General features: G+C 37.8%; 1 protein-coding gene across 1 annotated transcript in view; it reads right to left on the reverse strand.

Moving 5' to 3' along the window:
* ARHGAP15 (Rho GTPase activating protein 15) overlaps positions 1-17095 on the reverse strand; it is a 320980-nt gene that overhangs the window by 114720 nt on the left and 189165 nt on the right. The window contains exon 10 of the mRNA XM_057372241.1: positions 11010-11108. Coding sequence (XP_057228224.1) covers positions 11010-11108 — 99 coding nt within the window. The remainder of the gene's footprint in view (positions 1-11009; positions 11109-17095) is intronic.

Here is a 17095-nt window from a genome sequence, read left to right on the forward strand (position 1 = left end):
TATCTGCTAGCTGAATTTTGGGTGAAGTAAATGCATAAATGTGAGTATCACTTGATATTTTCACGTAAGATAATTATTTTAACATTTGAAGCTATAGGAAGAAATTTTATTTGAATGGTTGTATTTGTATCTGAATGCTGATTGTGGCATAGAATGATGTAGGGAAGGTAGAAATCCAATCTCATCCCTTTTTCTAGGGTTGGTATTTCTGAAGCCTTGGAAAGACAAGGTTGGCATATGTTTTCCATACCTAATTTCCCTTTTTGGTGAAAATTCCAGTAATTATTAATGATATTTCTATATAGATTTCCAAAACAGTCACAGAGTTTCTAACAGAAACTCTTCCTGTAAGCTGTGGCCTTTGTGTTTTTCATGTATGACATATCAGAACACAAAAAATGCAACTGAAATCAAGATAATAGAAACCATTGTGACACATTTCCAATGTGCAAATTCAGGGCAGCAAATAAAGTGTTTTGGAGCTGCTCTGGTTTAGTTCAAAGGAGGAAAACCTGCCTGCTTAAACAGCAGCCTTCCAGCACCTTCCACCTCCTTGTTCAGATTCAAGTCTGGCTTGCAGTTTGTTTGGGYTGGAGAATGCAAATGATTTTGTTTTCAGTGGTTAGAGGAGATCCTCAGCTTGTTCAAAGTTAAGTTTACCRTCTAAGTGAAAGCAGTTTCCAACAGAAGAGGATGTATCTTATCTTTCTCCCAAGGTTTATTAAAAATATGTAACACCTGATAATTTAACACCCAATGAGTGGCTGCTAATTTTCCCCYTCTCTTTGTCCCTGTGTCTCACACACACAAACACAGGAATGCTTCTTGCCTGCCAAGCTACGTGCCAAGATTTTGTTCACTTTAATCTCAATCAYATGAGTTAGAGAACCATGAAACAAAGTTCCTACCAAGTATGCTGACAGATTTTTAGTTCTCGTGGCTCCACAGGGCATCACTACAAGTACACRGAGGAACTTTTCTCATTAAAGGTTTCTGAGCTGATCCTTTTTCCATTTAAGTCAACATGAGCAGTATCACCATGAGGAACTCAACGCTTGCTAACTGATACCATACACTCATCAAAATGATTTTATTTCTGAGTAAACAAAAAGCTGTGGTACCTCCAGCACCATTGTGTGGTTACTGCTGGCATGGGGAGGCTGTTTGGTGGCAGCTACTTTGGTGTGTTATGTCACACAGCACCATGTCAGCTCAGGACTGACAAATCAAAGCAGATGGTTTCAAATATTGGGGGGGATTTTTCCTGGGGAGGTGAAGAAAAGAGACATGGARCAACCTCTTTCTGCCTTTTGGGGACTTTCTTATCTTCTGAGTGAAGACATCTCAGAGATATCACCTTACTCYTGGGCTGGAGGGGTCCATGGTGATTTTAAGAGCCACTGTATCACCTGTTAACAGCCCATAATCTTGTCAACTAAACAAGTTGAAGTTCTTTGTTTTTAAATCCTGAGTAAAAATCTGACTGTTTACATTTTTTAAAATAGATAAAGCTTAAGGCCCTGAAACAACAAAACTCTGACCCATTTCCTTAACTATAGGGCACAGCTACTGACCACAGAATAGATCTGTTCAGGTCCTTAAAGAGAACTCTCCATGGGCCTTGGTGGACAGAGGCTTGTACTAACAAAGCAGGAAWTGCAGGAAGAAATAACCTATATCCATTTCAAAGCAGAATAAGCATGAKAAAGCAGTTCCTGATAGCAATATCTGTTCCCCAAAAATGTCAATAATTTGAAAGGCATCATCTCTGACACCAAAAATGGTGCACAAAGGTACCAAAAGGAGAGAGCTGAAGGATCCAAGAGGTATGGGTCTGTTGTGTTATGAAACAAAATGCTCACATTTTGCTCTCATTTACGTCTATGCCATTCCTCCCAAACCATTGTTTGAGTGAAGACAAAAGAAGCTGGTTTGGTATATAATTATATCCATGAWCCATGTGGATCCTGATCATAATAAAACATCTGCTGGGAAAACATACAACTGGAGATCTTTGAAAGACTTGTTTGTTCCCTGGGGGGTTACCATGCAGTAGCCAATTTCGGGTCAATTCTGTTACTCGATTGCTAACAAAATCAGGATCATAATTTCAGCTAAAAACTTCTTCTCTTAAAGAAGTGAACACCTTAACATAAAGCCTCTTTTTGAAGCTGTCCTCCTCCTTTGCCCTCTGCCTTCCTTCTGAAGCTCTCTGTCAGTACAATTTCTCTCACTTAGGTATCAATCCCATTAGACTGTGGTATTATATGGTTAAAACATTGATGKAACACAAGCTGCTACAGCAAATAATTGAAGTAATAAAATACAACTGCAGTTATTTGCTCTGTTGAATTGCAGGCAGAAAAAAAAAGAGACGAGTTTTTTTAAACTGACCCCATGGTGCTGCATACAGACAGTAAAACTTCTTTTTCAGTGTGTTTTCTTTTATTGCTGTAAAACTTTTTGAAAAAATTATAGTCTAGTTGTAGTAGCTTTTTCTTCCCCCGTAKGAAAAGTGATTAGTTTGCATTGTGAAATTATGCCTTCATAATATTTTTAAAGATACAACTGTCTATTTAAGCAGAGAGATATTGAAAGGATCTGAAACTACACCTCTTTTCCTTTTAAAGGAACTTAATGGGCTTAACATCTATTTTTTTTTGTGTGTGTGAGTGAGGGAACATCTCTTCTAGGCCAAGATTCATTTTGTCAAGTGTTAGCCCAAAGTGTTCTATTAATGGCTGAACTGCAAACTCTGACTAAATGGGGTTTGCAGTGGAAATCCTGCCAGCTCCTCGTYGGTGACGGCATGTGTGCTGCACCAGGGCACGGTGCCTCACAGCCTCAGCTTACTCAGTGGGAAAAGAGAGTTTTGTGTCTCTCTTTTTACCTTTTCCATGGCTAGGAGGTGAATACTCTCATGTGGGATCTTCCCTGAGTCTGCCTCTGCCCAGGGGGTGAGGCAGGACCTTCATTCTCCCTTTGGCAGGGAGCAAGCATCACACACAAACTCAGCTGCCTTTAAATTTCTCTGGACTTTTTGTTTCAGCTCATACAAGCGTCAACTCCTTGATTTACAAAGTGTATTAACATTATTTTAATATCTAGAAAACGYTGTTGGATTCTTTTTTATTTCGTAGGTTAAGTGGCTGCTTTTATTTATGATGCCTATTGAATACAATTTTATGGAAAATTCGGAAGACAAAATGCCCTGTTTCCTTCTACATGTTCACAAATAGATATATTATACAATGCTAGAAAAAGGCAAAAGGCCAAACTCATCTCTGGTGTAATTCCAGTAAAAGCAATAAAATTACACAAGGCATGAATTTGGCCCAGGCATTGTAAATGTTACTCTGGTGCACACTGAGTGTCTGCTTGTTGTTACTGGCACGGCTTAAAATACAAATCCCCCCTTTTTTCATAGAAATGGATACATTTCTCTGGAACAGATTAATCAATGAACCAGGTATCAGGTAACTATGACAGAAAGACAACTGCTTCAAATGCCTGCCTGTTTTATGGCTTTTTCCTCTTCTAACCAACTTAGAGTCTCTTCTTTCAAATTTTTAAATAATTATATATTTATTCTCTTTTGTGCCTTGCCATTATAAGGCTTTTTCACTGTTTTTTTTTTTTTTTTTTTTTTTTTTTTTTTTTTTTTTTTTTTTTTTTTTTTGGTCTGTTGTCTCCTTTTCTCTAATTTGTCTTGTATGCCCTTCCGTGATGTTTCCTGTTGACACTTCTTGATATTTTTTCTAACTCAGAATGTGGCTTTCTAGCAGACACAGAGGCCCCAGAGTGAATACCCTTCAGAGCCAACTCCGACTTGGACCTTGCACAACACTATTAACTGGCTCTTACTCTAAGAAAGGTGGCTGTAGTGGGATTGCCTGAGCCTGAAGACAAAAATGGTTGAGGAAAGCTTGCCACTATGTTTGCACTAAATTGGACCGCTCTTAATTTCTACTCAAAAGAATTTATATTGAAAAAAAAAATTAGGAACAAACATTTAAAATCACAAACTTGCAAGGGCTTTTCTCAGAACTTCGTTGTTTTATATTGCATTCAGCTGTATGTTTGAGTTAATGCTCRTTGGCCACTTTAAAGTAAACATAGTTCAATGCCCTTAGAAACAGATTTCTTCAGCACACTAGAATTCCCTGGAAAAAGGCTTTATCTGCTGACCTGCTGGATATTTTTGTGTGTGTGCAATTTTTTTTTTTTTTCCTACCGGTTTGTTTTGTTTCCCCCCTTTTTTCCCGTTTCTTTTACATTCAGTGCATATAAAAGTTGGGAGCAGAAGSCTCCTTGGAACAAGATAGAATCATAAAAGACTTCAGGAATCTCATCACAAGCTAAASAGCACAAATTGCACATTCTTCATGGAAGTATTAGCTTTTAGTGCGTGCTTGGATCCAAGCATAATAGATTATCCCAAAGTGGGAAAGAATGAACAGTACAAAATTAGCAGAACTGGGAGCTCAGATCATTTGGTGGAGCAACATGATCTCTGTACTTTCAGGGTACTGAATTCTAAAGCCACTGGAAACAGTATGTAAAATTATATCAGAGCGAGCAAGGAAGCATGTGTAGGCCTGGGAGAATCAGACAAGAGTTTGGAAAATACATTTCCAGAGGAGAATAAGTACTGAAAATCTGTGAATGAGCCTGTAGGAAACAAACTGCTATTCATGAGGAATTTCTTGCTCYGAGGATAGAAAGATATGACAGAGACAAAACACAAATAAAATACATTTTAGTGGCTGTTCAGGGGCCAAGTGCTGTTGGAGAATAATCCTGTACTCAGACAGAAATATAAAATGGCACAGGATGGGTCAGTCTCCTGAKGTTTCCCTTCTCAAGGAAGCCTTGCCAGAACAAATCCTTTATGCCACTGGCTGAKGGGTTCAGTCTAACTGTGCTGGGAAGTATCCCAGGAACTCTGCATTTACTGGGAGCCCCGAGATGGTGGCGAGCACACCCTGGCAGAACTACCCTGTACTTTCCTGCTGCCTTCCTCAGGTCCTCAGGGATGGGAGTGAATTTTTTTTTTTTTTTTCAGAAGCAAATAAACTTAAAATTTTGCCTTAGCTAAAAAAATCCTGAGGAATGTGTTGTTGAAGTCCAGTATGGTAATGAGCATTGTAAGTCATGCAGGAGTGGAGAGAGGTGCATGGTGGCCGTGGCAGTGATKGGGGAATGGTTGGACTCAATGATCCTCCAGGGCTTTCCCACCTAAACAATTCTGTAAATTTCCAGAGGTTTTATGCAGTGGTTATTAATCCATTCCATAAGGCTGCACAAGCCTTGTGTCTTCTGCCATTCTCACTGTCTCATAATCCACTCGCTCCACCACACCAAAGACAATGATCTCAGCACGGGAATCCTCAGCTTTAGGAGGTGTTGGGTAATTTTATTTTTTTTTTCAAATTGTTCTGCAGTGTTTTCTACCATTAGAAAATGAGATAGAATTGAACTGTTTTTTTAAAAAATCATTTTTTCCTGGCTACATAAATATATTCACAATACCTTATATTTTTAAAAACTCATTTCCTCTTTGCTTAACTCCTTGAGATAAGTGAACTCTCCTCTGTGTAAACATTCTACCAGAATACTGACTACCTTTTAAGCAATATATGATTTAGAAGGTAATGAAATATCACTCTCTTTTTCCTTTTTTTTCCTTTTTTTTTTATAAATAGGTTTTAAAGTGCTTTTAGCTGCACTTTAGCTTTTAGATTAACAGATAAAACTGATGAAAGGGACACAACCTTCTGTCACAGGGCAGCATGGCATTTGGGAGGTGAGGTAGTTTAAAATACCATTTTTATCTTCATTTCTCTCCATTGGGATGACTGTATTTCTTTACTACATCCCGTAAGGTACTTTATCTTTGCCCATAAAGGCATTTTCTCCCTTAAACCCTGAATATTCTGCAGTGTGAGACTGTGTGTCTGCATGTCTGCAGTGATCTTATGCATAACCAAGCACAGCTATRGACATTAAATTAATTAAAGCCACAATGAGTATCAGTTTTAGGCACTTTRGGGTGTGAAATTTTGGAAATCTACGAGAAATCTGAATTTTGGAGAGCAAGCACTTAAATTTTTTTTCAAAACCATGCTTTCTTAAGACTGCACACCCAACCTTTAAGTGCTTAATGCTCCCTTCTGAAGTCTCACTGATGCTACACGAGATCACCCCCAAACAAAAAGCCCCACACTCTGAGGGTTTTTTTTTAATTTTTTTTTTAATTTATTTTATTTTATTATTTTTTTTTGTGACTGCTCTTATTTAACATGATTTGTTCCCTGGGTCTCAGAGCAATGAAACCCAGTAAATAATACACTGGGCAAACAGAGAAGATAACAAAAGGAAATAGTTAAGGTACTATAATAATTTTAGCCATTCTTTTTTCAGGTCACTATAATCTGCCCAAAGATAACTAATTGTTCAAAGTAAACATTCCACTCCGACCACAAAAGGAATCCATTACACAAACATATAATTCACAGTCATTTTTAGTGGGTTGTAAACAGTTTGGAATGAGCATAAAATGGGACAAAAATCAAAGTGAGCATTTAGAAATGAAAAAGTGTTTGCTACAAAAGGTCAGTCCCTTTACTTGGCAAACTATGTAGAAAAGCCTGGGAAAATGTTGAACACACAAGCAGTAAGGGAATTTTAAAGCCAACAACCTCCCTGTTTCTTTAAACAGACATCGGAACCTATAACTGGATCCTGTCAAACAAACGACAGCAAAAAAACATAACAGCTGCTAAGAAGTAAAGTTGAAAGATAAAGTTTTCTAAGCTAAGAACCTTCTCAGAAGTGGACTAAAGGTCTTTCTTAAATCTTTAAGCAAGGTTATGGATCCCAGGGTGGCTTTTAGGCATTGAACCAAATATGTAATTTTGTGTATCATTCCTGTCAGAGCATCCTGTGCTCCAAGAAAAGCAACAGAAAACAATATCTGCAACATCCAGCTTAGAATGGAAACGGTACCTGTAATCATCAGCTTTGCTGCCTGCAGTGTCATTTTTCAAGTCATTTAGGCTGATTTGAGAACTCTAACTTGGATTTGGGAATGGAGGGAAAAAAAAATGAAGGATGTTTCAAAAGAGAGATGAAAGTTAAATTATATTTCCCTGGAGTATCAGGACTGTATTTCTTTACAAAGCCCAAGGCACACTGGATACCCCGGGTAGGTTTAGGATACAGACTGCTCATTTACTCTGTCATTAGACACACAGACAAATGATCTTCCCTGGAAAAGTGTTCMGTATCAGACTGTTTTCACACGATAAAACACCACATGAGAAGTACTGGATGGCATGTTGCTGAGGTACAAGGCAGGCTGATATTTTTCTTTTTTTTTCAATGCGTTCTGTTCATGCCTTTTGCATATTTTAAAATAGAAAAACGCAAAAAGAAAARGACGGCCAGGACTTTTAAAGGGTCGTGGATAACAAAATAAATAGGCGACTCCAGAAATGACTGGAAATGATATCTGGCCTAGAAACACCAAAAAGTCTTGCAATGGGCCCCACCCTTGGCAGGAGTCTCAGTGTGTGARTTACAGTGCACTGGGAGGATTGTCCCAGGCTTTCCTCGCTGCACTGCTCAGCTCAGGACTGGTGCTACCTGTCAGACACTTTCCAGGGAGAAGAAGAAAGYAGATTGAAAAACAGATTGAAAAACAGGAGTACAAATTGAAAAGGGCAGGTTGACAGATAGCCCCAGAAAAGCCTGAGGTCCATCCATGGTAGGTGTGGATGGCAAAATAAAAGAAGGAACAAAAAACCCACTGAACATGCTGTTCTATCAAAAACTTTCCCTTGAAGTCCTGAGAAAGTAGAAAATCAAGAAATGCTGGAGGTCTTTGAGTAGCCACTGCAGTTCTTCAATCTGTTTGCTCCATGCTGCAATTATTCTCTTATCCTCACCAGGTCACACCACAGACATGGGAGGTTTTTCTATTCAGGATATTGCATGAGATACCAAGGGTACAACACTCTTTGCCACGATTGTTCTGACTTCTGTGGCACAGGTCTGGATAGCTCAATAATTGGGACTAGGAGAYCATCAAAATTTATGAATGAATAATTCAGTAATTATCATAATTCATAAGTACAGGAAGAATGAAGAGAAAAACTGAGCTTCTTCATTAAAAAAAAAAAAAAAGTGACAATTTCCTTGCAAGTTTCCAAGAATGGGCACATTTTTATTTCCTCTCTTTATTAAACTCTACTACCAGCTCTGCAAGATGGCTGAGGAAATGGAGAAAGACCTTCTGCTTCACAGCTCTACTTCAATAACTAAAAATACAAAAAGAGGCTGAAAAAAATGGAATTCACTCCATTTTTATCACTGCACGAGTGAATCCTTGTTGGATAGATAAATACACATTATGGTGTGAGATTTTTTAGATCAGATCTTAGAAAGMACCCCTGTTCTGAAATGGTGAAGGAACAAATGAGGGGACAAATGACCAAACTCTGATCTAAGTGAGAGCACAGTAAGTTCAGAATAAACATCCTTTTGATATTCATTTTAAAACAGTGTAACTAAACAGGAAATCTTGCCAACGGTTAATGACAACCTCTMCATTTTTAATCTGTGGGAGAATATTGCTACATTTGGCTATTGTGTGTAACCTCGTCTACACAGGAAAATGTTCTAATTAATATGGTTTATTCAGATCACTGCTAGACTTTCTTTCTGTGCACAGTGATAATGCTTTAAAAATCAGAAAAACAAATAGAAAACCAGTARGTGAATAACAATTAAATCCACGAGCTGATAGCTCAGAACACAACCATTCAGTGAAGTACGAATGCTTGTAGGTAGTGTTTAGGGACGGTCTCCTAAAGCCTTTTTTCCTAATAATCCTTTATCTTAAGTGAAGCACGCAAGTAACATTTTTGGTACAGTTACAGTATGCAGATGATATATTTTCTAAATAGGAAAAAAAAAAAAGCTTTTCTACCACAGCCAATATGCCAGCTGTAGCGAGTATCTAGGCCATCTTACTAAGACTATGAAAGTAAACATACAGTTTTCATTAAATGTGCCTTTCCCATAATTGGTACATAAGTATTTCCCATGACTCTGCAGTTGAGTATCTTGGCTGGAGGCATATCTGGCCATTAAGAGGAGGGCTTCAGATCTGTTGAGTCTCAGCCATGCCGGGAGACTTGGCACCTCCACATACTGCTTCCTAATACCAACCCCGGTATAAAATGTCATCAGAAGCTTGCATAAACATTGGACTTAKCTTCACATAAATTACTGCTGTCCTGAGATAGTTTATGCCAGAACWTAGTAAAAACAACACTTTGAGTAAATAGAATGTGAGTAAATRCAAGCATCTTAATCCAAGAAAACGATAATAGAAAAAAACTGCGTATCAAATATAAACTCATAAATATAGCRATAACATGAAATTTTTATCTCATGCCATATGATTAGCTTTTATTTACATGTTAGGCTAACCAAAAGGGGTAAGCTTCTCTAAGTCACAGCAAGTTTGAAGGAAACACAAGAACTATAATGCAAAAYTCAGAAGGAAGAACTCCTCTGAAGAAATAGTGATACATCCAKTTGCTAAGATGAACATATTTTTGATAGCAACACAGACAGTAAACATCTAATTACATTCCTTAGATTTTTCTATTACAGTTCAGCAGTGCAGAGACCCCTGGCCTCACTTCTCCTTGGAGGAGAGGTCAGATACTCCAAAACATCTATGAAATATCCAGCATATTTCTGGGGGAACTTGTAAGATCGTATGCTGAGATCGTAACCGAGCGGTTTGTTAGACATGTTCTGCATGGAGTGGCTTTTTTGCARTCTAATCTCTGCCTTTCCTTTTCATGTTCTGAATTTCATCTCACAATTCCTCCTCTATTAATAGTCACTTCATACATTTTTCCCCATTTTTTATGCAGCCTCCAGCCTTCCTCCACAAAAACCCAATGCTACTATCTCCCCCTACTGAACGATCTCTGGTTTGTTTCAGTCTCTGACTTCCTGCCAATCATTCTGGGAATAATAATATCCCAGTGCTCTCTTTGCTGTATAATTAAAGCATGAATTTCCCCGAGTTTGAAACTCCAGGGTAGTTTTATTGCACTTTTCACTATAAAACCAGGTAACAATGGCAGAATTAAAATAGCTTTTTCCTTTGTGGATAACGCTCTAAGCATCTTTTTATTTTTCATGGGTTCTCTTGTTCTGAGACTCCAGTATATGGCAGTGACAATGGGTTCACCCAGCCTTATTCTGAAAATAAATTTTCTATCTTTTGCAAGATATATGTTTCCCCAGATCCCTGGAACAAGTTGTAAACTTGTAACAGATGGTGATGAAGCCTCACATTTTTATACAATACATTTTAAGATTCTGCATCTACCGCATGTACCTTCCAAAGAAAATGACCTTCAGTGAGAGAAGACACACTATGCAGAAAGGAAGGCAGGCAACGGTGTTAAGTACATCTTTTTTATACTATGAAATTCCTTCTTATTAATCAAAAGTTTTAATGAGGATGGATACTCATTCCAATATTTTTACAATATCATGGCTTTTAAAATAACTGTAAAAATTAGACACCTGCACTCATTAAATAAAAATATGGCCATGCTAGAATAACATTTATTTGGGTTGAATACAATTCAAGACTWATGAAAAAGTACTGGCCTTACATTCACCAGGGACTTCAGAATGAAAGTTACTRACATTTTATCGATGTTTAGCATTTGCTTACTCAGAGAAAGACAAAACCAACAACACGTCAAAAAAATGTAAGTAATAATCAGCATGAATGGGTTCTATTCATGTCTTATTGCATAAAGAAAATGAAGATACAGAATGTCATATAGTTCCATTCATAATTATGTTATAAATTGTACTGTCTGCCTACCCTGGCAATCCAAGCAGAGTTACAATGTTAAAGTCTTGCTTACCATAARAGAAAAAAAAGTATTCAATAATAAGGTACTCACCTCTACTTTCAACAGCTTTTATGCAGAGTCTTACGAACTGGGGAACTGTAGATTTCTCATGCTCACAAACCAAGTGCAAATGGGAGCCAAAAATTTGATCTACATTTGGAAAACAAGAGGAAAATACATTAAGGCAYGTTACTATTAGTGGGATTTTTCTGTCTTCTCAGTTTGCCTATTAATTTAAAACTAAGATATTGAAGACAAAATTGGAACCAAATCCTTTTTGAGTCCTAGTGGTCATTAGCTTCTGCCACAGAACCAAATCCCTCCACATCTGCTGCTCATAGTGCTTGATACTTCTGTCTGGATTCAAGTTTCGATTGGCACTTGCACCTTAACTTTGACCTTTCCAAGGCTTGGAAGTCTTCAGAGCTTCCTYGGACCTGCCATAGAAAAAGTGAAGGCCATTCTACAGCTACAGCTCCCTAGGTTGTTGAATACAAATTCCTACATGATATCAACCACTGGTCCAACCAAGAAACTCCTCTGGTTGGGTGACCTGTCTGTTCCAAGCATTTAAAAGTTTCTCTCCTACATGAAGTAGTGTAGAAGTGAAAGGACTTAATTACTTTGTATCATTAAGACTTAGTACAATTTCACCTCAACTTTAATAAAGTGTTGGGGTTTTTTTACTCATCAAATTGCCTGCTTAAAAATCTAGAAGATACTGGATGTCTTTTGACAAGGATTGCATCTCACGCCAAGGTTAACTAGTGATTAGTCTCACTGCCTTCATGAGTAATCTTTTAACTAGATAATGTCACCTTTTAGTTTTTCTGATTTCAAAGTTTTGATCAACTTTGAATGTTGATCTCGAAACCTATTTGTATTAGCAGGTTCAACCCTTCAGATTACTAATTAGCTTCCTCCACCTCATTTCCAGTCTATATGTTTGAGAGATTATGAAAAGAGCAATCAGTAACGGGGACGTTGTCAGCTAAAATCAGAATGAATCAAACAGATGAGAGGAACTACTCAATAGGAGCCAGCTAAATGCTGAAACAATAGGAGTGTACTGTCATCATTTATCCGAAGAGACAGTCTCCATATAGCATTTCAACAGAGTACTACACTTTGTAAATTGGTGTGGAGGCTTTGAAAATTATTATACAGATAGCTGAAGGGTGATAGCACCAGTGTGGACTCTGTATAGCTCCTGCTATCCTCTGAAGCTCCGCGGAACTGGATGTTTCCTCCATAGTCACTGCCACCATATTCCACATTAACATAGGAGCGCTTTTTGCTCCGAGCAGCACAACTTTTCCTCACTAACAGGCAAAAGCCACCTTTTTCTATTTTCTGTGTTGCAAGAAGCTTTATTAATCACCTCTATTTYATGCTCAGCTCAGATTTCCAGAGTGACTCGAGTACTTTTTCTTTCCCAATACCCCAGAGCAGGGAACACATGACAGAAACAAGGTGCAGGGCAGGGGGTGCTTTGGACTTCTCGAGATGCGTCAGGAAGTTGATTCCAGCACCTCCCAAAGCTGTGATCTGCATTCTGAGTACAGCAAAGCCTGAATTGAAGTTAGTCGGAGTTTGGGCTGCAGAAGGGATGGAGGACTGGGTTCACAGAACTGCTCTGAGGAAGGTTGTGTGCATGTGTGGCGTTAAGCATTAGCGAACAGTCTGTTACATGTTTTGGGGTTATGTTTCTGACAAAGCACAGTCTGGTTACATTTTCTTCATAAAACATTTATAGCTGCCTTCAGTGGTAATTATACATACAGAGATTTATGATTAAAATGTACTAGCACTTCCTCTTTTGACATCTTAATTGTTTTTCAAAATTTTAGCAGAGACCTGTCAAATTCTTTGCATAATATCGGATGGTCTCCAATGTAAATTATGTTAAAAAAGAAGTAAAAATGTGTCTTATTTGGTGGACAAAGACACTTGTAAACAATTTCAGAAGCAAAACAGGCRAAGAAATGCACTGTGTTTAGATGGCAACACATGAAGAACTGAAATGAAATTAATGTGTGGCTGTTCAGCAGTTTCTCTTCTGTGTTATAACCACTTTATAATCAACTTCCAGGATTATTTCACAGTTACTCTTTCAATCCCCAACATGAATACAGAATATTTGGTATTCCTGGGAGGAAATTTTGAACAGGCTGAAAACAGTTTTACAGTTCTCACCTAGTCCATTACTTCATTTCTTGGTGCAGATTCTATATATTCAGCAAAGTATTTAACCTCATTTTTTATACCTTTCACTGTATGGATACAGTCACACTCTGTACCCTAGAGTTAAGCTTTAAATCACCTCTTCTTTAGAAAACAGACACTCAGGATTTTTGTCTTGGATGGAAGGGCAGCCAAACAGCATTAATATTTCCTGGGCATCAAAACAGATTTTGGTAAAACAACAGCACACAACTGCTTTGGAGGGCTTTTTTTTTCCCCTTATAGAAATTCATGAGTATTTACAAGTACATGATCCCATGAGTCATTCAAATACTCTCAATTCTGAGCACTCCTGGACCACAAATTCTGTGACACTCTCTAATCAATTGACTTTGCTGGATCTGTTTTTGTACATAAACATGGGAATGGCAGCAGTTACACTGCCATATTTTCTCTTGTGGAGGTCACAGGGATACTTGAGGAAAACTCAGCTAAGATTTGTTTGTGCAATATTTCAAAAACAAGGAATGGTGAATTGCTAACTTTTTAAAGCTAGATTTGTATGTAACTAAAATGATTTTTTTTWATTCTTTTAGAGGTGTATAGGTATATATTTTTTTAAAACTAATTTAAGGGAAAGCTATGCTGGACATTTTTTTAAAAAAAATAAAAGAACTGCTCCCAAAGGGATAAGGGAAGCAAAATCCCCTTTGTTTGATTTATTTGTGATAAGGTCCTCCAAAACTTCATTTTTTATGACCTAAAAAAAAGATGTACACAACACTCCTAACCTCCTGTTATGACAGTTTATGTTTCCTATCCAGCTTATTTAACTCAAATGCCTGGGAATAGACACAATTACCACCTTATGGAATGCTACTTAACTTTAAATGCTCCCCTCTGAATAGAAATCCACTTTATCTTCTCAGAGTTATTCCAGTTTCTCAGGAATTATTTCCTCTATAGGCTCCTGAAATGCTCTTGTTTCATCATTTAAAAATTTAAACTAACAATTGTTCAGAAATATCTTTTATTAGAACAAAGGCAATTCCCATGCAGTGGATTCTGTTCACAAGAGCTCGTACAAAGGAGCTGCATACTATGCCCATATACAGCTTTAATCATTCACTCTTTCAGCTGTTATCAATTTAAAACCAATGAAACTCCCACACTGAGTCCATTTGAGCAGTCAATTTTAATATCTTGGGGCATCTGTAGTTATTCTGAATTGGCTGCAAAAGCAGAACTAACAAGTTAAGCTCTAACCATAAGTCTACATCAGGCTGGTAAACCATACATCAAACACCGACAGTTAGTCAATACTGTAGTATGAAAAACCAACAAGCATTTTTAAGAAGAGCAATATATTCATAATATGTTTGGTGGTATGGTTTACATTACACATCCCTGCTATCTGCACGTTAAAAATTCCGCTGGAGATGGTGGGGTGTGTGACAGCTTTGCACAGGGATATAAAACCAGACACCAGAAGAGAAGGGAATGGACGTTCACAAGTTGTATAATATAAAATGATGATTATGGCTGCAATGAATCGTTCGTTCTGGGGAGCCTCAAGTTCTCCCTGAGCTTGACAGAGCTACTTTTTTTTTTTTTTTTTGGAGTAGCTCTTGCAGGCTGCAGCAAAGCCACTAATCCTGAGCTGCAGAAATCTCGTCTATGGGAGACAATTCTTCTGGAAAAGAAACAATTAAAACAAAATCACTAAAGCCACATCCTCACTGAGAATGTCATTGTTTAACTGTTTTGGGTGTACATGGATGAGATGTGGCCACACTTGGAAGGAACTCATACTTCAGTGTTTTTTATTAAAAAAACAGGGAAGGGCATGGCCAATACTCCCATTTCTCAGGAAGAAGMTTAAATTCTGGCATGAGAGGAAATGGTACAATAGTACAATGCCCAAGTTTTTAGAAACGTGAATTATATCTATGTAATCTCGTGCCCTGAGCAGAATTAACTGCGCTACATTTGGATTTGAACTGCTGCACTAACCGAGCTTTGTATCAACATCCAAGTTGTTTGTTTTCTTTGTATCTGTTTGAATGTTGGGAGGGAAAAGAGGAAAGGATAATGAAAAGACAAAATCAGAGACAAATGACAAGGAGAGGGATAGGATAGCAGGCACCAGAGCAGTGAACATCTGCAAGGGAAAGTGATACATTTGGAGCCATATTCTTAAAGGTGACTTTTTCTGACTGCTCTATCTGTGGTCAGACACATTAAGTCAGACATTAAAGTGGTGCTGATTCCAGACTGGGGCTCCAAATAATGCCACGACACTTTTACAGTAAGTGGGGCACCTCTTCAGCTGACTGCAGTCGGCAGGGTTGTCAATGGACAACCCTGATTTATGCAAGCTGGGAATCTTGCCAGTCCTTTTAACGTGGAGATTTACAATATATCGTTGATCTGTGGTGGTCATCAATTTAAAAAAAAATTACATTTGTGAACAGTTACTATTAAGTGGCATATGAGCTGCCAGATTTGTTTCACATCCTCAGAAAAAGAGRCAATCCTACTACAGACACAGGTCTCTCTGAAGAAATTCTGGTGTTTTACAGGRGACAAGAGTTTGCTTGAATTCAAAGAGAGTGTGTCTGCTGTACTACTCAAAACACTTCTCCCAAAATGAGATATCTTAAAATTCTCTGAGTAATTTCTTAGCATCATGTCAAAGGAACAAATCACTTTGTTCAGTGTCTGGCCATCCATCGGATTTGGAAAAAGTACTTCCAAATGTCCATGTCGAAGAAAGAAACACCCTTGTGACCCATTGTCCCTGCAAGTCAAAGGAAACATTTCCTAACTTTCCCTAAGCTCTGATGTGACTCARATCACTCAAAAAATCCCTTCATAACCCGCGAGAATTACAGAACACACCAAAGGTGGGTCTTAATCTGCTCTTTTGGACTTCTCGTGAACATTTCGCTCATTATATTGAGCTACTCCAAGGTCCAGTGAAACATATGCTACAATAAAGACATTTTCCCTTGCCTGGAAATGAAATGGTTGGTGATCTCTGTGCTGCGATCTGCACAACCACCAACATATGCTGAGCCCTGYTCTATAGGCTATCAAGCCAAATCACAGCTAGTTCCTTTCACTAGCAATTGAGTGGCTTTTATTTTCATCTTGAAACAGTTGTAACCATTCCAAATTTTATGCTGTTTTGGTTTTTGCCTTAGCTTATGAAATACATGCAGTGAAGTTCCTTCAGTGTCTAGCTTTTGGGAAAGAAAGATCCACCCTAAAAAAAAAGAAACCTAAATAAATTTCTTGCCAGCTGCATAGCTTCATTTTCCTCATTTCCCACAGTGTCATTTATGCTGGGTTGTTGCTCATATTTTTTTACTGTTTACTGAGGCTGTATTTTGTAACAGTGTATTTTGTGATAGTGTATTACCAACACAACCATCATAGCTTTAAAATCACAGTTTCACAGAAGTTTTTTTTTTTCCTTTGTTAGACTAGAAAGTCTTAGAAATCAGGATGTTAGCAGGCCAACATCAAGTTGAAGGTTGGCAATTCATTCTGGATAATATTAAATCATGACAAAGCTCAAACATAAAGATCAAAGTTCAATTATAGACTATAAAGTSGTTTTAAAAGAGAAGATTTATATATTATTTTTCTAACATATTAGTGCAGATTCTGTAAATTCTGAGAATATTTCAATCCCGAGGAACCAAGGACCCCTGCCCTAGAGCATAAATTTGAACAGTTATTCTCAAAATAACACTGCTCAAATGGCAGACATGGGACATGCCTTTTATTTACTATTTCTAGGTTGTGTGCACGTGTATATCTAAGAACACAAGTGTGCTTAGAGAGACAAACACATTCCGCAAAGTCCCTGTATTGCACACCATTTCAGAAACGTTTCAAAAAGCTTTCTAGACGAAGGATATTTTGTGTAAGCATGAGTGAGATGG

Source organism: Malurus melanocephalus, unplaced genomic scaffold (assembly GCF_030028575.1).
Source record: "Malurus melanocephalus ecotype Western Australia unplaced genomic scaffold, MMel_1.1 scaffold_167, whole genome shotgun sequence".
Taxonomy (NCBI): Eukaryota; Metazoa; Chordata; class Aves; order Passeriformes; family Maluridae; genus Malurus; species Malurus melanocephalus.